Genomic DNA, 22,734 nt, shown 5'->3' with positions numbered 1-22,734 from the left:
GAGGTCAGAGAATATTCAAAACTTATCCTGTAGGTTTTGCCAGATTTATTTTCTATAACTTTTATTTTCCTGTCTGCTGTTTTCTTTAAGGAACAAACCCACAGCCTATAAGCAGGAATCTTGAGGGCTTCAGGTACAGAAGGGAGAGTAAAAGTGGGATGAGGGGAGGGAGGGCGAGTGTAGCTCCCTGGAACTTCCTGCAGTGAAGGCTCCAAATAGGATGGGACAACAGGTCAGGGTGAAGCACCTGGGCCCAGAGTGAACCAAGAATAACCAGGGCGGGGAGGGAACAGGAGGAGAGGCCACTACCCTCACTTGCAAACTCTCCCAGTACGGTCTCCTGGATAGGCAACTGTGACCCTTACCAGGTACCACTTCTTTTTATTAGGCTCTCCTTGGCTTCTTAGAACAGGGCTGTATGAGAATCTTGACTCTGTGCAAGACACAAAGGTTGGGGACATCCTAACATGGAGTTGTGGTAGAGGGGGCCAGCCCAGACCCTGAGCTCCATCCTCTCAGAAGCCAGGAAGCTTTTCTTCCTTCCATGGTCAAAGAGGATGCTGTGTCCAACTGCCTGGAGAAAGTTCTGGATGGAACATGCTTGGCAGGTGAGCTCAGGTGATGTCATGGATGGGGCCCACTGTTTCCACTTTGATCAGACCTCCCAAGGAAGATGGAGAGGAAGTTCCATCCCTGGAGCAACTTACTGAGCATTCACTTATCACCTTTGGGCTGGAGGCAGCTTTGCCTGAGCCCAGAACCTGGAGGCTGACCACGTCTAGGCTAATGCAGTAAGGAAGAAAGTACAGTTAGATGGTTTTCCTCCCCAGACATACCTCTGCACAGGAGCCATGCTCATTCCTGCTCAGTGGTACACTTGATAAAAGCCATGGCCCTGTCCTCTAGACAGACTGCACAGGCAGAGGGCAGGATGCTAAGGCCAAAAGCCTAGCCCCATCACTTGTCACAGCCAACTTGGGGTCTGGGAAGCAGGAAGAAATCAGACAGGGGAAGCTACTTCAGAAGCTAATTGAGAGCCAGGCTTGTACAATCATATGTGACTCAACATGACCACACCTGTCCTGTGTGCGCTGCTCCCTGCAAAGGACTCACGCCCTAGTGCTGCCTCTGTAGTGTCATCCCTGGTGGGCACCTATGCCCAGCTCAGAAAGTGCAGTTGTGCCCAACTCTTTTGTGACCCTGTAGCCCGCCAGGCTCTTCTGTCCATGGGATTTCCCAAGCAAGAATTCTGGAGTGGGTAGCCATTCCCTACTCCAGGGAATCTTCCTGACCCAGGCCCTGACCCTGGGCCTCCTGTGTTGCAGGCAGATTCTTTACCATCTGAGCAGAGGCAACTATTAAATGCAGAAAGCCAGTATGCCCACACCAGTGCATACTGACCCCAGCAGGGCAGCCAGAGCATGTGTGACATGGTACATTGTCACCTGGGACCCGGAGAAGTAACCCTGTTGTGGATGGTCGAGGTTCTTCTCTAAACTCTTCAGTCAGAAGAAAACTCTGACTGTCCCCACCCCCTGCTGCCGTGTTAGGGGTGATGGGATGACTCAGGGGCCACAATGCCACATTTGCTGCGCCTGCCAGGTGTATGTGACAGGGGCTGAGGTGAAAGGAAACGGTGAAGGCACCTGGGGCAGCAAGGATGGGCCCTGCCAGCAGGCGGGTGCAGCCTCCTGTATGGGTGGCTGCTTAGAGGACCCTGTGGAGTGGATGCAGTGGTGGGGCCTGCTGGGCCGTGGAGGCCAGACAGCTGAGGAAGTATGGTACCAGAACCATGCCCTTCCTCATCCCTCAAGCTCTCGGCCACTGCAGAGCCCCGTCCAGGCCTCAGGAGCTTTACTGCAGACGTCTGCCTGCAGTCTCTTCCAGCGCGCCATCTCCACGGCTTGGATTAGCTGCAGGACCTTGGGCCTTTCCCCTCATGGGTTGGCTCACAGGCCTCAACTCCCAGTGGCACCGCCCACTCCAGGGGTCCAAATGACCTACACAGTAGGAGGACCTCTGGAGAGGCCGCTAGTCTGCATTGGAGCAGCAATCAAGAAAAAGTCACCAAGAACGAGAGGAGGCCTTGCCCGGCTGCTTGGCTGCAGGTTTCCCTTCCAGTAACCTTCAGAGTGGGCACAGACCCCATGCCCAGCCCCTGGGACCTGGAAGCCCCTGGGACCTGGAGCTTCAGCTCAGTTTCCCACCAGCATAGAAGCTCTTGAGGACAGAGGTGGGTTCCCCCAGCCCAGCACAGTGGCAACAGCAGGAGAAGCCCTCATACAAAGAAGAGCCGAGTCTGTGCAGTGCAGGTGGTCACCCAATAGGTTCTTCAGTGTGGCATCACAAACGCAGAACTTCCACTCTGTAGGGATTTTTCTACCTTGACACTAGGATTTAGCTCCTGAGCAAGAAAACAAGAAAGGAGATGGACAGGCAGACAGTGGAAGTCATTGATGATGAACCAACAGATTATGCCATCCCTACCTTATCCCAATACCTTGGTTAACCTCACACCTTCCTTGAACTCAGGCTCTCTTGTTTCTTGCCTCCCTGTGTCCTCCCTCTGGGCTGCTCCTAGTCCTGACATCTCCTACTGTCCAGGGACGCACCTCTTCTCAGGTCATTTTTACTCTTTTACCTCCACCCTGCCCCCAAAGGTGTTAGCAACTCAGTGCCGTTGCCTTCCTCCAAGCCCTGACTCCAAGTGAGCCACTAACTCTGTCCCAGAAGCAGCAGTGAAGAGACATCAGTGAGGCCCTGGAAAGGGAGGTGGCCGATGGAGTCTGTGCCAAGCCCCATCGGCCCAGGGAAGCCTTACGGAAAGATTCTTTCTGGAGGAAAGAGGAGATTAGCTGAGCCTCCCCAAAGAAGACAAGTAAAGAGAACACAGAAATATTTCCTTTAAAAGGGAGCAGGAGCAGATGGAAAGAGGGTTTATATTAATGAAATCTCCGGATATTAAGGATGAAATGAATGCCAGGGAAGGTTATTATCATTTCATTAGAACACAAAGGAAGAAACAAACACGTTATTATGTGAAACCAAGAAGTTATGAACAAGGGAATCCAGCAGGGAAGTTATTAGCTGGGTTAATTAAAACAGAACAAGATGGTTGAGTAATTCCTTCTGTAGGACACAACAAGGAAGGCATAATTCATCGCCCTCAAGAAAAAATATTCAGGGTTTTTTTCTTTTTCTCGTTTACCAGAAATTCTGCACTTTTGATATTGTCTTGCAAACCAAAAAGATGTATTCTTGTCAACACCTAATTGATTTAGCACCAGGGCAATCAGGAGACATGGAGATCCCCAGAGATGGGGATGCTGTAGCCCAGGCATCCAGGGCCATTCCCCCATCCAAGATGTGAGGCCCCTCAAAGATGCTTTCAGTGCCTAATCTGCAGAGCTTTGGGAGGTGGCAGCAGAGATGGGACAAGGCTCACCCATCCATCCCAGTGATCCTGGGTAAGGCTGGACCAGACCTGGGGTGCTCATCTTTCTCTTCTCTGCTTCCCCTGGCCATCCTGCAGTTGGGAGTATTGGACCCAAGACATGCTCCCTGGACCTCTCGGTGCCCATCTTTTTGGCAAGCCCTGTGGGCAGCCTGCATGAGAGGGAAATGATCAACAGGACTGCTGCTGGAGCACAGAGACCTGGTCATAGAGGCCTGAGAACCGCTAGTTTGTGTGGAGCTAACATATCTGAGCCACTGTCCCCTTTCAGGGAGCTTAGAGGTCCCACATGTGGCTGTCCCTGGGAGGCCAAATGGATCCCATCAACCCTGAGAGTTTATAAATTACAAATGGGGCTCTGGGTTTGGCTGAGCTCTTGGAGGTTGATTCCTAAGGGCTTTTTCTTTAGTTAAGAACCAGAGAACCAGAGCTCCCAAGTTCTTTGGCACAGACACAGGACACTAGAGCTGGAAGAGACCTCACCGAGGGGCTAGTCCACCTAAACTCTTTGTTGAAGAGGAGAAGAGTGGACCCCAGAGAGAGGGAGAGCCTGAGGCCCATCTGAGGCCACAGAGCTAACTAGTCACTGAGCAAGACAGAGACCAAGGTTTCTTAGCAAGTCCTGGGAGCTCACTTCCACACTATATTCCCTGTGCTCTTTCTATTTCATGGCTGTCTACCACAGACACACCTAGAAAACCTCTGAAGAACACAAGATTCATTTTACTGGGAGGTCATGTGGCACAAATTGTTTCATAATTGTCTTTTGCTTTGTTGTTGTTAATAAATTTTATTTTTTTTAAAGCAGTTTTATGTGCACAGCAAAATTAAGCAGGAAGTATAGAGTTCCCTTATACTCTCATCCACACATCCACAGCCTCCCTCACTATCAACAGACATGTCCCACCACAACGGTCTACTTGTTGCAACCAGTGAAACTACACTGATAACACTACTGTCACCCAAAGTCCATAGTTTACGTAAGGTTTCATTATTGTTGTTCATTTTACGGGTTTTGATAAGTGTGTAATGACATGTATCCCTCATTGTGGCACCATAAAGAGTAGTTTCTCTGCCCCCAAATCCTATGTAGTCTGCCTATTCATCCCTTCCTTCCCCATATCCCCTGACGGTCACTGATCTTTTTTACTGTCTCTGTAGTTTTGCCTTTTCAGAATGTCATATAGTTGGAATAATACACTTAGTAGCCTTTTTAGATTGACTTCTTTCACTTAGTAATAATGAATTTAAGCTTCCTCCATGTTTTTTCATGGTTTGGTAGGTCATTTCTATTTAACACCGGATAACATTCCTTTATCTGGATGTAACACGGTTTATTAATCCATTCATCTACTGAAGGATTCTTGGTTGCTTCCAAGTTTTGGCTATTATGAATAAAGCTGCTATAAATATCCTTGTGCAGACTTTTTTGTGGACACAGGTATTCAGTTTACTTGGCTAAGAAACATGATTTATGGGTCATATGGTAAGAGTAAGCTTCATTTTATAAGAAACTGCCAAACTGTCTTCCAAAGTGGCTGTACTACTTTACATTTCCATCAGCAATGAATAAAAGAGTTCCTGTTGCTCCATATCCTTACTAGCATTTGGTGTTGTCAGGTTCTAGATTCTGGCCATTTTGGCCATAGGTGTGGAGTGGTACCTCATTGTTTTAATTTGTAGTTCCTCAATGATATATGATATTGAATATCTTTTCACATACTTGCTTGCCATCTGTATAACTTCTTGGGTAAAGTATCTGTTCATGTCTTTTGCCTATTTTTAAATCAAGGTGATTGTTTTCAAATTGTTGAGTTTTAATAGTTTTGTGGTTTTTTTGGATGATAGTACTTCACCAGGTGTGTCTTTTGCAAATATTTTCTCCCAGTCTGTGGCTTGTCTTCTCATTCTCTTGACATTGTCTTTCACAGAGCAGAAGTTTTTAGTTGTTGTTTTTTAAATTAAGATGTAATTGACATACAAGATTGTGAAAGTTTGAGAATTTCAGCAGTGTTGCTTTGACACATTTATGGTATAATTACCACCGTACTTCTAGTTCACACCTCTATCACATCACATAGTTATCATTTCTTTTTCGTGGTGGGAACATTCAGAGATTTTCAATTTTAATGGAAGTCTGGTTTATCAGTTATTTATTTCAAGGCTTGTGCCTTTGGTATGCATCTTGAAAGTCATTGCCAAACCCAAGGTTGTCTGGATTTTCTCCTACGTTAGCTTCTAGGAATTCTATAGTTTTGCATTTTACATTTAGATCTCTAATTTATTTTGAGTTCATTGTTGTGAAGGATGTAATTGATTTTTTTGCATGTGGATGTTCAGTTTCTCCAGCACCGTTTATTGAGAAAACCATCTCTGCTCCATTGTATTGTCTTTGTTCTTTTTCTCAGACCAATTGACAATGTTTATGTGGGCTCTCTTTCATTGATCTATTTGTCTATTCTTTTGCAATACCACACTGTCTTGATTACTGTAGCTTTACAATAAATCTTAAAGTTGAGTAATCTTGATCCTCTAACTTTGTTCTTGTCTTTCAATGTTGAATTGGCTATTCTGGGTCTTTTGCCTCTCCATATAAACTTTAGAATCAGTCTGTCAGTATCCACAAAATAAGTTGCTAGGATTCTGATTGGATTGTGTTAAACATGTAGATCAATTTGGGAAGAACTGACATCCTGACAACATTGAGCCCTTCGTAACCATGAACATGGAGTCTCTCTCCATTTACTTAGTTCTTCTTTGATACCTTTCATCAGAATTTTATACATTTTGTACACATTTTGTTAGATGTATATCTATGTATTTCATTTAAGGGGGATGCTTATGTAAATGGTAATGCATTTTTAATTCCAAATTCCACTTGTTCATTGCTGGTACATAAAGTGACTGACTTTTGTATATTAACCTTGAATCCTACAACTATGCTATAACTTCTTTGTCATTTTCTTTTAAAGCAGAAACCTTCTCAGAGGATGGTAGCTAAACTTTTTTTAGTTTCATGTACTTTCTCTCCTTTGGAGTTTCCCATATGCTGTTTCCTCGTCCAAAACAATCTCCTTTCTTTCCCTTCAATCTCCATTCCAGGTATACCTTCCTTCATACCTGATTAATGTCTTCAAGGTCCCAGAGAAGCCATGTTTTATGCTGGGAAGCCTTCTGTGACCCTATGTGCCTGGGTTAGCTCATCACCCTTCCCCCCACCTCCCTCCTTCGGTGGAAGATAGAATCCCTGCCCTCCAGCAACCTACAGTTTGCTTGGAAGACAAACCACAAAAATGATAATAATAATAGTAAACAAGCATTTAGCTCTGATATAAGGAGTTTACCCAGATTAACTCGTTTAATCCTCACAAATGTGAAGATTGAGAATTAGTGCCCAATACCCTCAGGAGCTCTCCTCAGCCTATAAAATAGAATCCAGATACCTTAGGTTGGCATGTAAGCTTTCAACACTGGGGTCTACATCTGCTTTTCCAAGCTAAGCTGGTTTGATCACTATGCCTTGCTCCAGTCTGCATGTTCCTGCCTCTGAACCCTTGTGAATGTTGTTCTTCTCATTCAGAACACTCCCTACCCTCTTTGACTTGGGAGAACTTTGCCCATCCATCAAACCCAGCTGTAGTCTCATCCTTCCATGACCACTCCATCCTCCACGGTTCTATAGCACTTGTTTTCCAGATCACTCGTTTTTATAATGAACCGAAGACAGTTTATAGGAAGAAAACTTATGGAACACTCGACAGGTAAATCCTTACTGCCCTCTGTAGTCTCTCTGATTTTGGTTGAGAGACTTGCATAGGTGTCTCTGATGTGGTCTCTGCCCTGTTCAATTGCTATATTTTATTTACAATCCTCGTACATTGACATAGCCAACATATTTGTCATTGAAGTAGTTACCAAGTATTCTATGGTATACATTCATTGCTTCTCTTTTAGAGCCCTGTATTGTATATTTTGGGACTTCCCTGGTGGCTCAGACTGTAAAGCGTCTGCCTACAATGTAGGAGACCTGGGTTCAATCCCTGGTTTGGGAAGATTCCCTGGAGAAGGAAATGGCAACCCACTCCAGTACTCTTGCCTGGAGAATCCCATGGATGGAGGATCCTGGTGGGCTACAGTCCATGAGGTCGCAAAAAGTCGGACACAACTGAGCAACTTCATTTTCACTCTCATTGTATACTTTAATTCAATTTTGTTTTCACAGATATTTGCATGTCAAGTATGTGCAAGAGACCACATCTCTTGTCTGTTATTGTGGTAATTGTGAACTCCTGAGACCAGCTTGTCTTCAGTATCACTGTCTTCCCCACTGTGCTTAGCTTGCTTGTACTAGATGCCCTGCTCAGTTGAATCCAGCCATCACGAAGTCAGGCATTTAGCCATGTAACACACCCCCCACCTCTACCCTGATACAAACTAAACCCATAAGGGCTGAGACATGGAACAAGAGAGTATCCAGTACCCTTCTCCAGATGCTTGATTCTCTTAACATTGCATCTCTCATCTTGTCACCTCCCGTGGTCCCTCCTCTCTCTAGAGTATCATTTAGTTACAGAGATTCAGGGAACCTTGAAGACCATTTTCTCAGGCAGCTAGCTAATGCATAGAAGTTAAACATAAGGACCAGGTCCTGGCAAGTGCTTCTTGCTCTTAGTAACACAGGGCCATGTGGTTGGGGAAGGGAGGGTTAGTGGCCCCATGCCTGCCATTTCTCCCCCCTGTAGATGACTTTGAATACAAGCTCAAAACACAGAACTGCTTGCTTAGTCTGTACTCATCCTGTAGAAACCTGGCCTGGCTCCGCTGCCCCTGAAAGGTCATCATTTCAGAAACACATTGTGATCCCTTCCACAGGCTAACTTTAAGCAAAACTTTTATGTGAAAATTCTCTGAGGTAGATAAGCTGACAGACAGACACTGGTTGGTTAGATTGATTATTTGCTTTACAAAATGATTCACAAAGCATTTCCTTCCAGTAACACAGTCCCATCAAGCACTGAAGTATGTGATTCATTGGCCAACTCTTCAAAACAATGATCTGTGACACTTCCTCCAGTCCCCTCCGTCCCTCCCCCAACTTGCCTTTTGTAAGTTTTCTTTTTTCCCTTCTAGCTATTTATTCAGTGTTTGCTACTGGTTGACCCACCCTCCTATCCTCTTATTCTTCGGAAATCTTTCTCCTCACTCTTTTCCCATCCACTATTTTGATCCTTCATGGCCTCTTACATTGGTGATTTCTTTCCAGCCTCTAAATATAGGTCTCTTCTCACAAGTGCCTGCTTCAGGCTTCCTCTTTTCTGTCTACACTTTCTCCCTAGAAGGCTTGCCTGCTTTAACGATACTTTTCAACAGTGACTCCTCAAACTCATCTTCAGCGCTGACCTCTTGGGCCCACTCTGGCGATGCATTTTTGGATGTCTGCTAGGCATGTCCTGCTGGCAGACTAAATCCAACCTGTCTAAGCAGATCAAGCAGCTCTTGCCCTGTGTCCCCACTCCCATCAGCATGATAGTCACTGATGTTCATAATCTCAGGGTTTGTCTTGGCTGCTCACTAACCCCATCTTGGACCCTCAGTTTCCTCACCTGTTTTCTGGAGGTGGTAATGCCCTCTCTACCTCTTAGAGGACAGACTAAAACAAGGTTTGTGGGAACATATTTCAAGCTGTAAAAGAGTACAGAGAAAAGGTGTAATCATAGTATTGTCATCTTCAGCTTTTTGTGGGTCACTACAGTCACTCTGTCACCTTGTATTACCATTTCCTTCACCTCTGTATCTCTCACCCATCCTTTTATCTCAGTTCTTAATATGACCACCAAAGTTTAAACCCTGTCACCCATTGCCTAGCCTAGTTCTGTATCATTTAATTCAGTGGTTCTCAGACTGCATGCAGCCCACATAACAATCACTGAGAGGAAATGATGAAAAATGCAATTATAGTCTCTCTAACAAGGGCACTGGGACAACTGGCTATCCACATGGGGAAGAATGTATGTGCTCAGTCGCTCAGTCATGTCCAACTCTTGGCGACCCCATGGACCATAACCCACCAAACTCCTCCCTCCATGGGATTTACTAGGCAAGAATACTGGAGTGGGTTGCCATTTTCTTCTCCAATTGGAAAGAATACCTTATACCATATATAAAAATTAGCATGAATCAAAGATAAACATTTAAGCCCTAAAAATACAAAACTCTTCTAAGAAAAAATAGGCATAAATCTTTGTAACCTTGAATTAAGTAATGGTTTCTTTATTTTAAAAACGGGGGGGGTACCCAAAGCACAAGCAACCAAAGAAAACATGATACATTGGAATTCATCAAAATTACAGCTTTGTACTTCAAAGACACCATCAAGAAAGTGAAAGACAACCCACTGTTAGGAGAAAATTTTTGCAAGTCATGTATCTGATAAGGGATGCAAATCTGTAATATGTAAAGAACTCTTGCAACTCAATTATAAAAATATAAATGACCCAATTAAAAATAAGCACAGAATCTGAATAGACATTTCTCCAAAAAAGTTAAACAAATGGCCAATAAGCACCAGAAAAGATGCTCAATGTCATTATGCAACAGGGAAATGCAAATCAAAACTGCAAGGAAATAATGTAATGTTCTCATTGAAATGTGTAAGTAGGTGAGTTGTAAGATATATGAATTATATCTCAATGAAGCTACTTAAAAAAAAATACATAGTGAGATACAGCTTCACACCTACTAGGATAGCTAACATCAAAAAGTCAGATAATAGCAAGTGTTGACAAAGAGAAATTGGAAATTTCATAAATGCTGCTGAGCATGTACAATGGTAAAGATGCTTTAGAAAACAGTCTGGTATTTCCTCAAAAGGTTAGACAAAGCTACCATATGTCCCAGCAGTCCCACTCCCAGATACGTATATACCCAAGAGAAATTAAAATATACATTCACACAAAAGAATATACACAAATGTTCATAGAAATACTATTCACAATAGCCAGAAAGTAGAAACACCCCCAAATGACCATCTTTCCTTCATTGATGAATACATTAAAAAGTGTAGTATATTTATACAATGGAATATTATTCAGTCATAAAAAAGAATGGAGTACGGATACATGCTACAACATGTATGAGCCTTGAAAAACAATATACTAGGTGAAAGAAGCCAGGTACAAAAGACCACATGTTGTATAATTCCATTTATATGAAAGTTCTAGAATAGAAAGTTGATCAGTGATTGCCTGGCTTCAGAGGGTTTCAGAGGATAGGGGAGAGGGGTGCTAAAGAGTACAGGGTTTCTTTTGGGGGTAATGAAAGTGCTCTGATACTAATTGTAGTGATGGTTACACAATTCTGTGAATATACACCCCCACCACCACAAACAGTGAAATTTGTACTTTAAATGGGTTGTTTGTATGGTATGTTAATTGTCTCAATTAACTTTTTAGAAAAAAATTTGTTTATTTACTTATTTTTGGCTGTGCTGTATCTTCATTGCGGCACAGGCCCCTATCCAGTTGCAGTGCCTGGGCTCCAGAGCACATGGGCCTCAGAGGTTGCAGTTCACAGGCTCTGGAGCACAGGCTCAGTACTTGTGGCATGTGGCTTAGCTGCTCCTCAGAGTGTGGACTCTTCCTGGACTAGGTTTTGAACCGATGTCTCCTGCTTTAGCAAGCGAATTCTTTACCACTGAGGCAATGGGGAAAGCCCTCAATTAACTTTTGAAAATATAGTTGTAAGGAAAAAACAATGGTGCAAACAGGTTGCAGAAAACTCTAAATGCCACGCTGAGGAGTGGTGACTGGATTCTCTAGGGCCAATTTTCTTAAAGTGTGTTTCATATGCCATCTGCATCAGAATAGCTACAAATACCAAGCCTGGCTCCACCCCCGAGACTGTAATTCAGAATGTATTGGATGGGATCAGTACTCCAGTTTGTAGGAAGCACCCCAGGGAGGCTGTAGCAGGTGGCCACAGCCCATTGTGGAAAAGTGTTGCTGTGACCCATCCTGCGGTCTCCAGACTCCTCCTGCTCCATTCTGCCCCACACATTGCTGCCAGATAAGCGTCTAAAAGGAGCACTGAGGTTGGGTCACCTCCTTGCTCAGAAACCCTGTATGTTCTCCCATTCCCTTGGCATGCGCTCCAATGGCTCTGGGCTGCCTGGTCCCCACCCACTTTTCTCAGCCTTCTCTCTCCTGACTCCCCATCTGTGTCTTTGATGTCAGCCACATTGGAATGGTCATCATTCTCTGATCCCACTCTTCCAGTTCCTGCTAGGTGCCTCTGTCCAGGCTGTCCCATGTTCCAGAAAAGTCTTTCCTATACTTCCATCACATCTTTGCAGTACAAACATTACCATGAGTCTTTCATTTTAACTGGCCAATCATCTGAAATTCACCACATAATCTTTCATAAACTTTTAGGCTATGTCATTCTGCTGCCTGTCAATCAGATAACGACACTCGAAGTGCTATGAGGGACATGTGCAGATCCATCGGCACAGCCTGGCATGTGGGAGGAGCAAAGCCACCATGCAGGGAGCGTTGGAGCAGAGCCCCCAAGCATAGGATACAGGTCTGGAGGCAAGTTTACCTGTGAGGAGCAAACTTCGGCTGGCAGACTCTTCTGAGGAGTTCAGTGTCCTCCCTGGTGACCCAGCCATCAGGGGCATGCAGGAGTCACTGTCATATGTATAGGACCTGGGGGTCCTGGCCACCACCAAGCCCAACAAGCCTTGGCAGCTCAGCTGGCATCGGCTGCTCCCAATAGCTGGAAACTGCTGGGTTGAATCCTCATCTCAACTGGTGACCCTGAGCAAAAAGTCGCCCCACCTTATTGTCCACCCAATCACCTCATCCCACAGCAGGAGAGAGAAGGCTGGAGAGTGAGTTCCAGTCTATTTGGTAATGAGCTCTTAAAAATAAAATGATTGTCAGATAATTATTTTACAGTGCAACAAGAGCCCCCTTGTAACCATTTCAGTAATTACATTAAGCCATTCTATTTGTGAGAAGCTAATAGGAAACAAACCATTAATTAGCATTTTGTCTTTCCTCCCACTGTCCCTTTCCCCTTGAGTTATTGGGGCCTCGCCCTGGGGCCAGAGAGTGGGAGTGCTACCCATGGGGGTGGAAAACATTAGGAGATACAAGGACCAATGCTCGCTGGGAGGGAGGCAGGGAGAGTGATGATAGGCATCGGCGTCTTTGTGACTGGTATAACAGCTCCAGGACCTACCCTGGCCTAGTGCCCACCTGAGTGCTGCCCCAGATGACTCGGTCGTGGGGTCTGCTGTCGTGGGCCGGAGTGGAGCAGCCGCTGAGCAGCAAGCTGAGCCCAACGTGGGCATGTTCCCAGGGGCCTCAGAGCCTGTGGGTGGGGCGGGCACCTGGGCAAACAGAACTAAGAAACGGGCAGGAATGAATCAAGGACAGCTTAAATATGCAGAAATGCAACTCATACCTCTGGGCAAAAATAATCCCAAACAGAGTTATGTAATGATGGGAGGACTGTGCGAGGAGGGGTGAGGCTGCAAGGTGTAATATACATGGATTGGAGTGAATGAGGGAGAGAGACGGAGGATGAATCCATGGGAGGATCCTGGGGGATTTGACAGAAAAGCTCATGAAGCTGTTGTCTTTAGGGTGGGTGTGTGCATATGGACAAGTGCATTTTGGGGAGGGAGCATCATTCTCTGTGGATCCCTGGAAGGCAGCTAGAAGGCATCTCTAAGTGGGGTGGAGTTCCAGGCCCACGGTGGCCTCAAGGCCACTCCACACGTGTGGGGTCCCTGATTCTGAAGTGGTAGGGACAGGAAAATGGCCAGAGGGCCTAGGTAGGGGTGGAGAGTGTGAAGTATCCTGGCTTCCCTTATACATCAGCATCTATCCTCCTATCCCCCACTCACATCCCACTTCCAATCCTTTCTGCTAATTGGAATCTTCCCCTTCCTTTATCGGAAGTGCCCCTTTGACTGACCACCCCAGGTCACACTGACTGTCCCCAAGGAAATTCCAGGAATTTGTCTGATCCTCTCACAGGAGACTATCCATGCTGCTGTCCTACACTGTGATTTTTGTCTGTCTGTGAAAGTATTATCTTCCCTCTAGACTGCGAACCCCTAGGGTCAGGGGTTCTGTGTGGTCCCTTTGTGTTCTGCAGTGCCCAGCACCGTGCCCATCACAGAGCAGGTGCTGAGCAAGCAATGTCTGACTCCAGGGAGCAGACAGACGCAAAGCAGCGGAGACACAAAGGCTCTGGTGGAGACCCGCTTAGGCGGCCGAGCTTTTGAAGCCACTGGCCACAAGGTGAACCCCAGAGACTAGAGGCTGAGTGGGTGGTGTTGGACTGATTTGGGGGGCAGACTGTGTATAAAATGACATAAAGGAAGCTCTTGGCTGGACATCATTCAGAAACCAGAACAATGTAGGTAATTAAACAAAGGCTTGTGGTAGGCACTTCACCGACCACAGTTTTCAGAAGCCACCGCCTCAGAGATGGTGGGAGAGGGAGTGAGATTCACCAGAAGCCTGGGTGTGACTGGGACAGGGTGTCAGAAACAGATTTGGGGGTGAGGATGGGTGCAAGAGGCTACTGAAGTCATCATTGACATCTTCCTCCTCATGGTTGTCATTGTCATGGTGGTGGGAGGATGAGGGTGAGTCAGTGCTGTGGTCTGCAGGCTTAGGAAGACTGCACAGAATTCTGCAGCATCCAATGGCCAGGGCAGGTGCTCAGAGCTCCTGAGGCCATGCAGGTGCGCACTGGTTCCCATGGGGATCCCTATACACACCCATGGGCTGGGCTTACAAGAGTAGAATTTTCCAGCAGCCAATGGTTGACCTTCTGAAGATAGGAGGGAGGCTGCTGTAGGGACAAGGAATGAAGTTCCCAGAGATGGGAACATATCTGGAGACTTAGCTCTTCTCTGAATGTTTATTGCTAGAATGGCCCTTGGAGAGCATTTCAGCTTCCCTTCCACAGACAAGCAGACATTGAGGCCCAAAAGGAAAATATGGCTTTCCCAGGAGCCACCAGGAAGAAAACTGGTCAGACTGAAAGGAGAACTCAGGTTTCCTGGCCTTCTCTTGATATCGCATCTACTTGGAATTTGTAGACCTTGCTTCTGAGTGAATTATGGTATTCACAGTCCCAGAGTGCTCCAAGAGTCAAGAAGAGCCTAGAAGTTTTCATGGTTTTTATGGTTAGTGTGAGGACTTCCATAAGCTGTGAACAGGGGCTCCGAGGAGAAGGAAAGTGGTGATTTGGGATAGGAAGAAGAAAGAGGACAGGGCCAGTGTTGGGTCTTCAGGATCCTTGAGACCCACCACGGCCACTGTGAAATTAGTGTCTGTGAAGCTGTCGTTTGGGAATCCCCAAGAGGGCTGAGTCTGACATGCAAACCAGCACCCAGACCAGAGCAGGGAGGCTGGGCTGTGGTCCCAACAGCAGCTAGGTTTGGGGTGGCAGGGCTGGGCTGGGCAGGGCTAGGCTAGGCAGGGCTAAGAGAGAGAAGAGAATTTTTTGCCTCCAGGCTCATAAATGCCTATATTGGGCAAGGCCCCTTGTTTCCTTGGGTGGTGATGAGGAGCCTCTCCAAATTTGCCAGCCTGGCTCAAATTGTCTCCCTCAAACTAGAAAGGAACTACAACTTTCTAGATGAGCCCCTTCAGTCCTCAAGGGACTGGGAATAGACTCTGGCTCCTCAGGCCTGACCTCCCAGAGGGGACAGAGACATGTGAGCCTACTCTGTCTAAGAAGGCTGGCTCCTCGTTCATTATCCGTGCTGCACCAGAACAGGATCTGCAGGGTCAGGACAATTACTTCTGGGAGCACTTACTTTCATGGGTTGCTGATCCATGTAGTCATCATGTCCCCCAGATGGTGTAGACAGCAGCTAAGCCCTTGTGCGTGGTCTCCACAGTCCCCAGGCCAGCAAGTGAACCATTATGTCGTTATATAAATAAACTATGTACATTCACAGGCCTCGGTGTGTAAGTGCCAGTTATTATTATTGCTGTGTAATTACACAGTTAGCTTGAAGAAAGAGGCAAGCGGAAGGACTGAATCACCCCTCCACACACACACCCTGGGAAAGGTAGACAAGCTCCCCCATCTCACCCCTGGGAGAAGTGTGGCTCTGGGTCACACGAGATGAAGCACCAGAGTCTCCTAGGTGTTTCCAGGCAAACAGGCAATTTGCCCCCAGGCTGTGCCCTGGAAGAGGCTGACAGTAGGAATCCGGGACCTCCTGACCTTCCGGCATGGGGCCTGATACCTGTACCCAAGGTTTTGTGCCTGCCCCCAACTCCCTCCCTGCAGCAGAACAGAGGGGCTATAGGCAACAGCTCAGGGTTTCTGCCAGACCGAGGACACAGAAGGAAAGGGCTGAGGGACAGCATGCAGTTGGGAGAAGGGCCTGTGGACCAGTTACCTCCCTTCCCCATCACCACACTGGTGCCACTCACCTGTCTGCTCCCAGCCGCTCCCCTCTTGCTGGCAAGCATGGAACCCTTAGGTTCCTCACACGGGGGACCTCTCAAGATCTAGTCCAATCTCCTGCTTTCCAGATGGGAAGACAGGCCAGAGAGGAAAAGAGACCTGCCCAGGGGTACCCCAGCAGGTCCCCAGGGGACACTGGAAGTGGCAGCTGACTGGCCTCCCTGCAGCCCCATACTTCTTCATCATCTTGGTCACCCTCCCCCCACCACCCCCCTCATCACTGGGCTGCTCCAGTTTCTTACTTCCTCTCTCCATCCTGCTCGGAGCCCTGCCCAGGCCTGCCTGTCGCCTCACCTCTCCCCTGGTTTACTCTCCCATTGCTGCCTCGTCTTTCTTCTCCCGGCCCCTGGAGCCAGGGGAGTCTCCCCACCCTCTCTTTGGCCAGTGCTTCCTTCCCTCTCCTGGGCCCTCTCAGCTTGTCCTGGGGCTGCTCCTGGGTTGGGCTTGCCCCTTTCCTTCCGCCTCCTCTCTCAAGAGAGGTTGAAAGCGAGGATGAACTCCTGGGCAGGGAGCATGAACTCTCTCCTGGCTTTGGGACTGGGTGGGCAGGAAGTGGCTTCTAAATGATGGGCATGGAAGCAGAGGTGCCCACCCAGAAGCCCCCACAGTCAGGCCCAGCTCAGGCTCTGGAACAGCTGACCTGTGGTCCCCCCAGGGGCTGAGGGCACGGGGACGGGTCACAAGGGCATGGTGGGAGGCGTGGCCTTGTTCCTTTTCACCATTGGTACCGTCCTTTGAGCCTAGGGAGCTGTGGAAAGGCTGGGCCCTTTACAAATGTCCTCATTTCTAGGTCAGAAATGAATTTCCTCATCCACTTAGTGGAACCTCTGTGAGAAAGGCCTGTGAGCCTTTTTTTTTTTTTTCTGAGCCGAAACCAGCTCTTGTTCAGAACATCACAGTGTGAGAGGACTGGTTTGGAGCCTGGGTGGGATGGATGACTGATTTCAATCTCTCTGCAGTACCAGGGCTCAGGGGAGCTCATGTACGTTGGTGTAGATGTGAGTGTGTGTGCTGAGTTGTGGCTTAGTCGCTAAATAGTGTCCAACTGTTTGCGACCCCATGGACTCTGGCCTGCCTGGCTTCTCTACCCACAGGCTTTCCCAGACAAGAATACTTGAGTGGGTTACCATTTCCTACTCCAGGGGATCTTCCCAACCCAGGGGTCAAACTCACATCTCCTGCATTGGCAGGCGGATTCTTTACCACTGAGCCACCAGGGAAGCCCCAGTGTGCTGAGTACACAGGCACAATTCAGAGGGGAATAGCCAGGGTTTACAGGGCTGAGTGTGGCTCCAGAGGCATTCTCACCTGCCAATGGTGTGCTTTTCTGCACTTGAGTCTCTTAATCCCTCCTTCTCCCAGGTTCTAGTGGTTTTCCCAGACTGGCAGTAGGGGTATGGTGGTGAGATCTGGGGGCACTTCTCCCAATTTTGTAGCCTGAGTCCCTGGTGATCTGGAAACTGACCTGCTCAGAGGAACCTAATCTCAGGGGCAAACTGAGCCCAAGTCCAGGTGTCCTAACCTTTAACCCAGGCCCTTTTGTCTAGACCATGCAGCTGCCTTCTCTTTGGCTGCCTAGTTCTCTGCAGGCTGTGAGAGAGTTGGAGGCATGAGTGAGCTTGTGTGTGAGAGAAGAAATCGGTTGTGGTTTACAGAGATGCTGAAGCTGCAGGCCCAGTGCAGCTTCTGAGAGAGGCACTCGCTGGGCTTGGTGGGCTGGGACTGGGCCCCCGGCCTTCCTCAGGGCACGCCTGGCTCCAGCCAGGATCCCACTGTCTCCCAGAGTCATGGGGTAATGGGCTCGCCTCCAGGGTGACTGGGAAACTCTCCGGTCCTGCAGGGAGTGGCATATTGATCTGTTTCCTCCTCTGGCAGCCTCACTGGGTGGGGAGTGAGCAAGAGGAGCCTCGTGACTTTGAGGCACTAACATGGGGGTGCCTGAGAGTAAGGGTAGCTTCATCTTCTCCAAGGACTTTTAACTCCCATGCAAGTTTGACTCAGGACTGGCTCAGGGGGCGCCCTTTCTAGGGCTGGAGGTTGCCCTAAGGAAATGCAGCAGGCTCTCTCTGGCCTGAGATCACTGGACAACCTGCCAAGCAGTGAGTCCAAGAGGAGGGGTCTCAGTCCCCACTGAGACCCCACTTCAAGAGAACGCTACCAGTAATCCTTTTGGAGCCCCAAAGTCCAGGTGGAGGAAGGGGTAGTATTTTTTTTCCCCCTTTTCACTCAAAGGCATTTTTGCACATGACTCAAACAAGTCTAAACTTTGCTGAACTTCAAAGTTTGCCCATGGCACAGCCTCAAAGTGGAGGGGAAAATGTTAAAAAGAAAAAAAGTTTGTAAGCCAGTTAAACATTGTGTTGTTGCTCCTTAAAGGAATTGAATTAACTTGTTATGTTACTATTAGTGTCCCATTGTGAAACCAGGGTGGGGGAAAGGCTTCATCTCTGGGTGATTGGCCTCTCGGCCCATCCCCAGGTTCGGCTCACTCCCGCAAGAGGTTGTACTGGGCATTGCACAACCTGTGGTAAGAGGAAGGAGTTCCCATGGCAACAGGTCTGGCTCCCAGGGTCATGTTCAGGCTCCTGGCAGGAGCCCTGGTCCAGACAGAAGGTGGCGGGGAGTGGTGTTCCTTTGCAAAATAGAGATAATGATAGACTTACTTCATAGTGTTGTTGTGAAGGATTGAGTGAGTTGGTACTATAATTTAGCTATTCTTACTACTACTCCTTTCACTGCCTTTTCCCCCTGGGTCAAGCCTTTTGACCCAGGTCAAGCCCCCTGTCTCTTACCTAACCCTCACAATATTTAGAGCCTGACACCTAGTCTAGCTGGCTCTATATAATAAAGGTAGTTAATGGTTGACCTGCTTAACAGGTTCCCTTGTCTCCATTCCCTTCCCCTGTCCATCCATCCTGCACACTCCATTCAGATTAATTTCTCTCATCCACATTATCTCAAAAAAAATCTCTTTCTCAAAAAATTATCAGTGAATTCCTCTTATTTACAAAAACTTCAGCCTGGCAGTCAGGGCGCATCTCTGGCCCGAGCACAAGCAGAGTGGAATGGGGAGGAGCACAGGCCCCTATGAAAGGGGCTATGAGTCCTTGCTTTGCAGAGTCCCAGTCACATGACTTTGAATGAGTAATCTCATCACTCCTGGTCTTTGTTCCCTCTACTGTAAAGCAGGGAAAATGACCGAACCTACCTCACTGGGAGCGTTGTAGAGATTACAAGGAATAACGTGCATAACGTACTGAGCGCCGTGAGCTCTGGCGTACAGTAGGTGTCCAGTAGTTTGCTGTATTCATGACTCGTCGCTCCCATAATTTTCTCACATCAACCTGGTCTGCTCACGGTGCCTAGAGACTGCTTCCCTTAGGTCTTTGCTGTATCTCATCCATTGGAACCCCTCACCTGCACCCCAATGAAATCTCCCCACCTTGGAAGACCTTCTTCAAACCCCACTTCCCTCAGCAGCACACAAGGATACCCCAGCCTGTGAAGAGTGCTCATGCCTCTTGCAGTTGCCGTGGCATTGCTGACTCTGTAACATGCATCCATACTGAGCCATGAGAGCTCTGGCTGCGGCTCCCACTTGGAGCCACATTGTCTTGCTGCTGCCTTTGGCCTTTGTTCACTAATGGGAGGGGGTCACTCATCTGACCCCAGGGAGGTACCCACCTCTTCCCATGTAACTAGGTGCTCAGCTCCCAGCCCTACAGGAGCCCAACTCTAGCTGGGGAGACAGGTAGAAACTGAAAACATTACAAAGTGATGTGTTCTTCCAGAGATACATAGAAAGCACTTGCAGAGAATTGAACGATTGCCCTCTCCCACCCCTCACAAACTGCGCTTAAAAACGTTTGGAAACGGACCATTGCTCTTAGGATAAACCCCAGTGCCATTACTGGGTCTGCAGTACCCTGTTTGATCTGATTCCTGCTTGCCTCCTCCCCAGGCTCCTTCTACATGTATGTCACCGCCACACTCCCCATGTACACACACACTTGCCTTACATGCAGATACACACACCCTATGCACACACTCCAATGCATACACCCATATACACACTCATACACACTCCTTAGCACACTGACTGTCTCTTGGTTTCTCAAAGGCACAAAAGCTCCTTCCTGCCCCACAACCAGTGGATGTACTGCTGCTTCTGCCAGGAATGCTCTTTCCCACCTCCCTTTAGTCCAGCCAACTCCACTCATTCCTTGAATCCCAGTTTAAATATTTCCTAGGGAAAGACTTCCCTCACTACAATCTGTTTCCTCTATCAACTAGTAGGTCAACATGTAGAAATATTTGTTGACCCGGTGTCTCCTCAGTATTTAACACAAATTTTAATTAATTCATTATTTGTGTAATTAGTTGTTTGTCCATCCTCACCAAGACTGTAATCTTCATGTAGGTAGGCCCATGTTTGGTTTGCTCACAGCCAATCTCCAGCACATCACCCTGGGCCTGAAACACAATAAGCCTTACTTTTGCTAAATGATTGAACAGAGAGGTTGGCCAGGCCAGGGCAGGCAGGGAGGAAGGGGGGAAGGTCATTCTTGGAAGAGAGATTAGTCCGTGCAAAGATATGGAGAGGAGACAATATGGTGTGTTTGACTTGTAAGTAAATGTGGCTGGGGTGCAGGATTAGAGGCTAGAAGGCTTTGAGCTGTGGCCCAATGGAATTGGGCTTTGGATATCAATCATGAGCTTAGGTTTAACCCAGAGGCAGTAGAGAGCGAAGTGATCTGGTTTGTGTTTTAGCAGGCTCACTCTGATGGCCTTGAGGAGGTCAGAACTGAAAGGGCAAAACTTTGAGAAAAGAGACCAGAGTCTGTGGGACAGAAGGAGAGAGTAAACTGAGTCAGTGACCAGGTGGCTGGGGAGGGATGCGTGTGAATACCACCTTGGAAGCTGAATGAATGGGTCGGGGTTTAGAGCAAGAGTGAGTGGATTCTGGCTCTGCCCCAGACCCCTGGCTGCCCACCTGTCAGACAGCAGTGCTCCCTGAATTGAAGTGAGTGTTCCCTGCACCTCAGCTGGGATGTGGAAGGAAAGAGATCTCATACACTTGGTCTTCCCAGAGCTGGCCCCCTATGGGACAGGCTTGAGGTCCCAAGAGCCCTAGGACATCAGCCATCTGCATGGGCACCGCCTGCATCTTCTCTCTTTCTATGTCCACCCCCTCCCACTCCCCCAACACTGCCCCCCCACCTCCCCATTTGGCCTCAAGGTCTGGTCAGGCCCCCAGGCAGCCCTGGAGCCTCAGAGTCTCTGGCCTTGACCCAGAGTCCTAGCCTGCTCCAGGCTCTCCTAAGGAGGACACTGTCCAGGGAAGCCTTGGGACCCTCTCCTGAAGAGGCAGAGGACTGGCTGAGATGATCTTTGACTCGGATTCCAGTTGGGATGGCTGTAAGGGGACACCTCAGGCAGCGAGGCAAACCGCAGGCTCAGGCTTTCTGGGAGCCAGAAGAGGGAGAGCCTCTGCTATGTAACCCTTTCAGCACCACGCCCAGCCAGGAGGTAGGACGCTGTCCTTTCTGACAGCACGCGTCCTTTGGCTTGGGAGAGGTATGCTGCCAGGGAGGGGGGATTCCAGTGTTTGAATTCAGTATCTCTGGCCTTGAAAAAAAAGAACCAGCTGGTGCCGGCAGCCTGGGCTGTCAGTGTGTGTGGGAGGGGACGCTACCAGCCACCTGGGACACCCAGGTTTCTCTGACTGCAGCCTCCCCTGGCTGGGAGGCTCCTGGGCCACAGACCCCTGCAGCCAGGCACAAGTGGTAGCTCCATAAAAGGCCTTCCCCCACGTTGGTGGTGTCCTGGGGGGTTACAACCAGACTTGCAGGGATGGGGAGGCACAGGCAAACTGCCCCTCGTGGGGTGGGCGAGCGGGCCGGTGGGGGGCACTGAAGCAGTGGAGACAGACTGCAAAAAGCAGGAGCTCTTCCGACTCCGCGGGGCTGGCCAGCGGGCTTCATTTCGGTCCCTTCCTGGGCCCTGCTCTTGCTGTCTTCCCCACCCCCATGCTGTCCTCAGCCTGGCCCTCGCTGGGGGATCTCTACTCCCCCTCCTCAATCCTGGCTCAGGCCCCCAGCCCAGCTCCAGCCCTCTCTCCTGGCGAGGAGGTCGTGGTGCTTCGTTTGGGCGCGGGTCCTGCCTCCCGCGGTGGGCCCCGGGAGGGGTCCAGGGCCAGACCCGGCCGCCCACAGCCCCCCCGCAGCCGGGGCGAGTGGGGAGGGGGGGATGAGGGCGTTGGGCGCGGGAGGGGAAGAGTTAAGGCTCGCTGCTCCCCTCCCCCGGAGGGTGTGACCGCCTATAAGAAAGGCGCCGCGCTCGGCACTGGGGCTGCAGGCGGCGGGGGCGCAGCGCGGCTGCGGAGAGCTCAGGCAGTCCCTGCCTCCCGCGCCTCGCACGCCTCGCATCGGTCCCACCGCCCGGGACCCCGGGGCAGAATGTCGGAGTCCAAGAGGAGGGGCCGAGGCCGAGACCCTAAGCACCGAGAGGGGAGGAAGCGGGAGCGCAAGCAGGAACTCCTACCCGGGGAGGAAGGTAGGGCACTACCTCGGCGCGCCCAGACACCCAGTTTCCCTGGGAGAAACCTGCCGCCCGCTCACCCGCCCCCAGCGCCGCGCGGGTGAGTCCGGGACTGGACGAGCGGCCGCTGAGGTGACAGGCACCCTGCCCGCGTGCGAGCGGGTCTTTGCGGCTGGGCAGGCAAGGGACCGTGCGCCGGAACCGGTGGGTGCCTGGGAGCGCCTGTCCGCCGC

General features: G+C 49.0%; 1 protein-coding gene across 6 annotated transcripts in view; it reads left to right on the top strand.

Annotated features, from left to right (window-relative positions):
• NRG2 (neuregulin 2) overlaps positions 1-22,734 on the top strand; it is a 187,194-nt gene that overhangs the window by 104,801 nt on the left and 59,659 nt on the right. Inside the window, exon 1 of one of the 6 annotated variants that reach the window (XM_065935533.1) lies at positions 22,420-22,516. The exons of the other annotated variants lie outside the window; for them this stretch is intronic. Within the exon in view, the coding sequence (XP_065791605.1) occupies positions 22,420-22,516 (97 nt within the window). Of the gene's footprint in view, positions 1-22,419; positions 22,517-22,734 lie in introns of those variants that run through there. 6 annotated transcript variants of the gene reach the window in all.

This window comes from Muntiacus reevesi, chromosome 1, assembly GCF_963930625.1.
Source record: "Muntiacus reevesi chromosome 1, mMunRee1.1, whole genome shotgun sequence".
NCBI classification, from domain to species: Eukaryota; Metazoa; Chordata; class Mammalia; order Artiodactyla; family Cervidae; genus Muntiacus; species Muntiacus reevesi.
The sequence above is the reverse complement of the archived record's forward strand: the minus strand, read 5'-3'. Positions and strand labels throughout refer to the sequence as shown.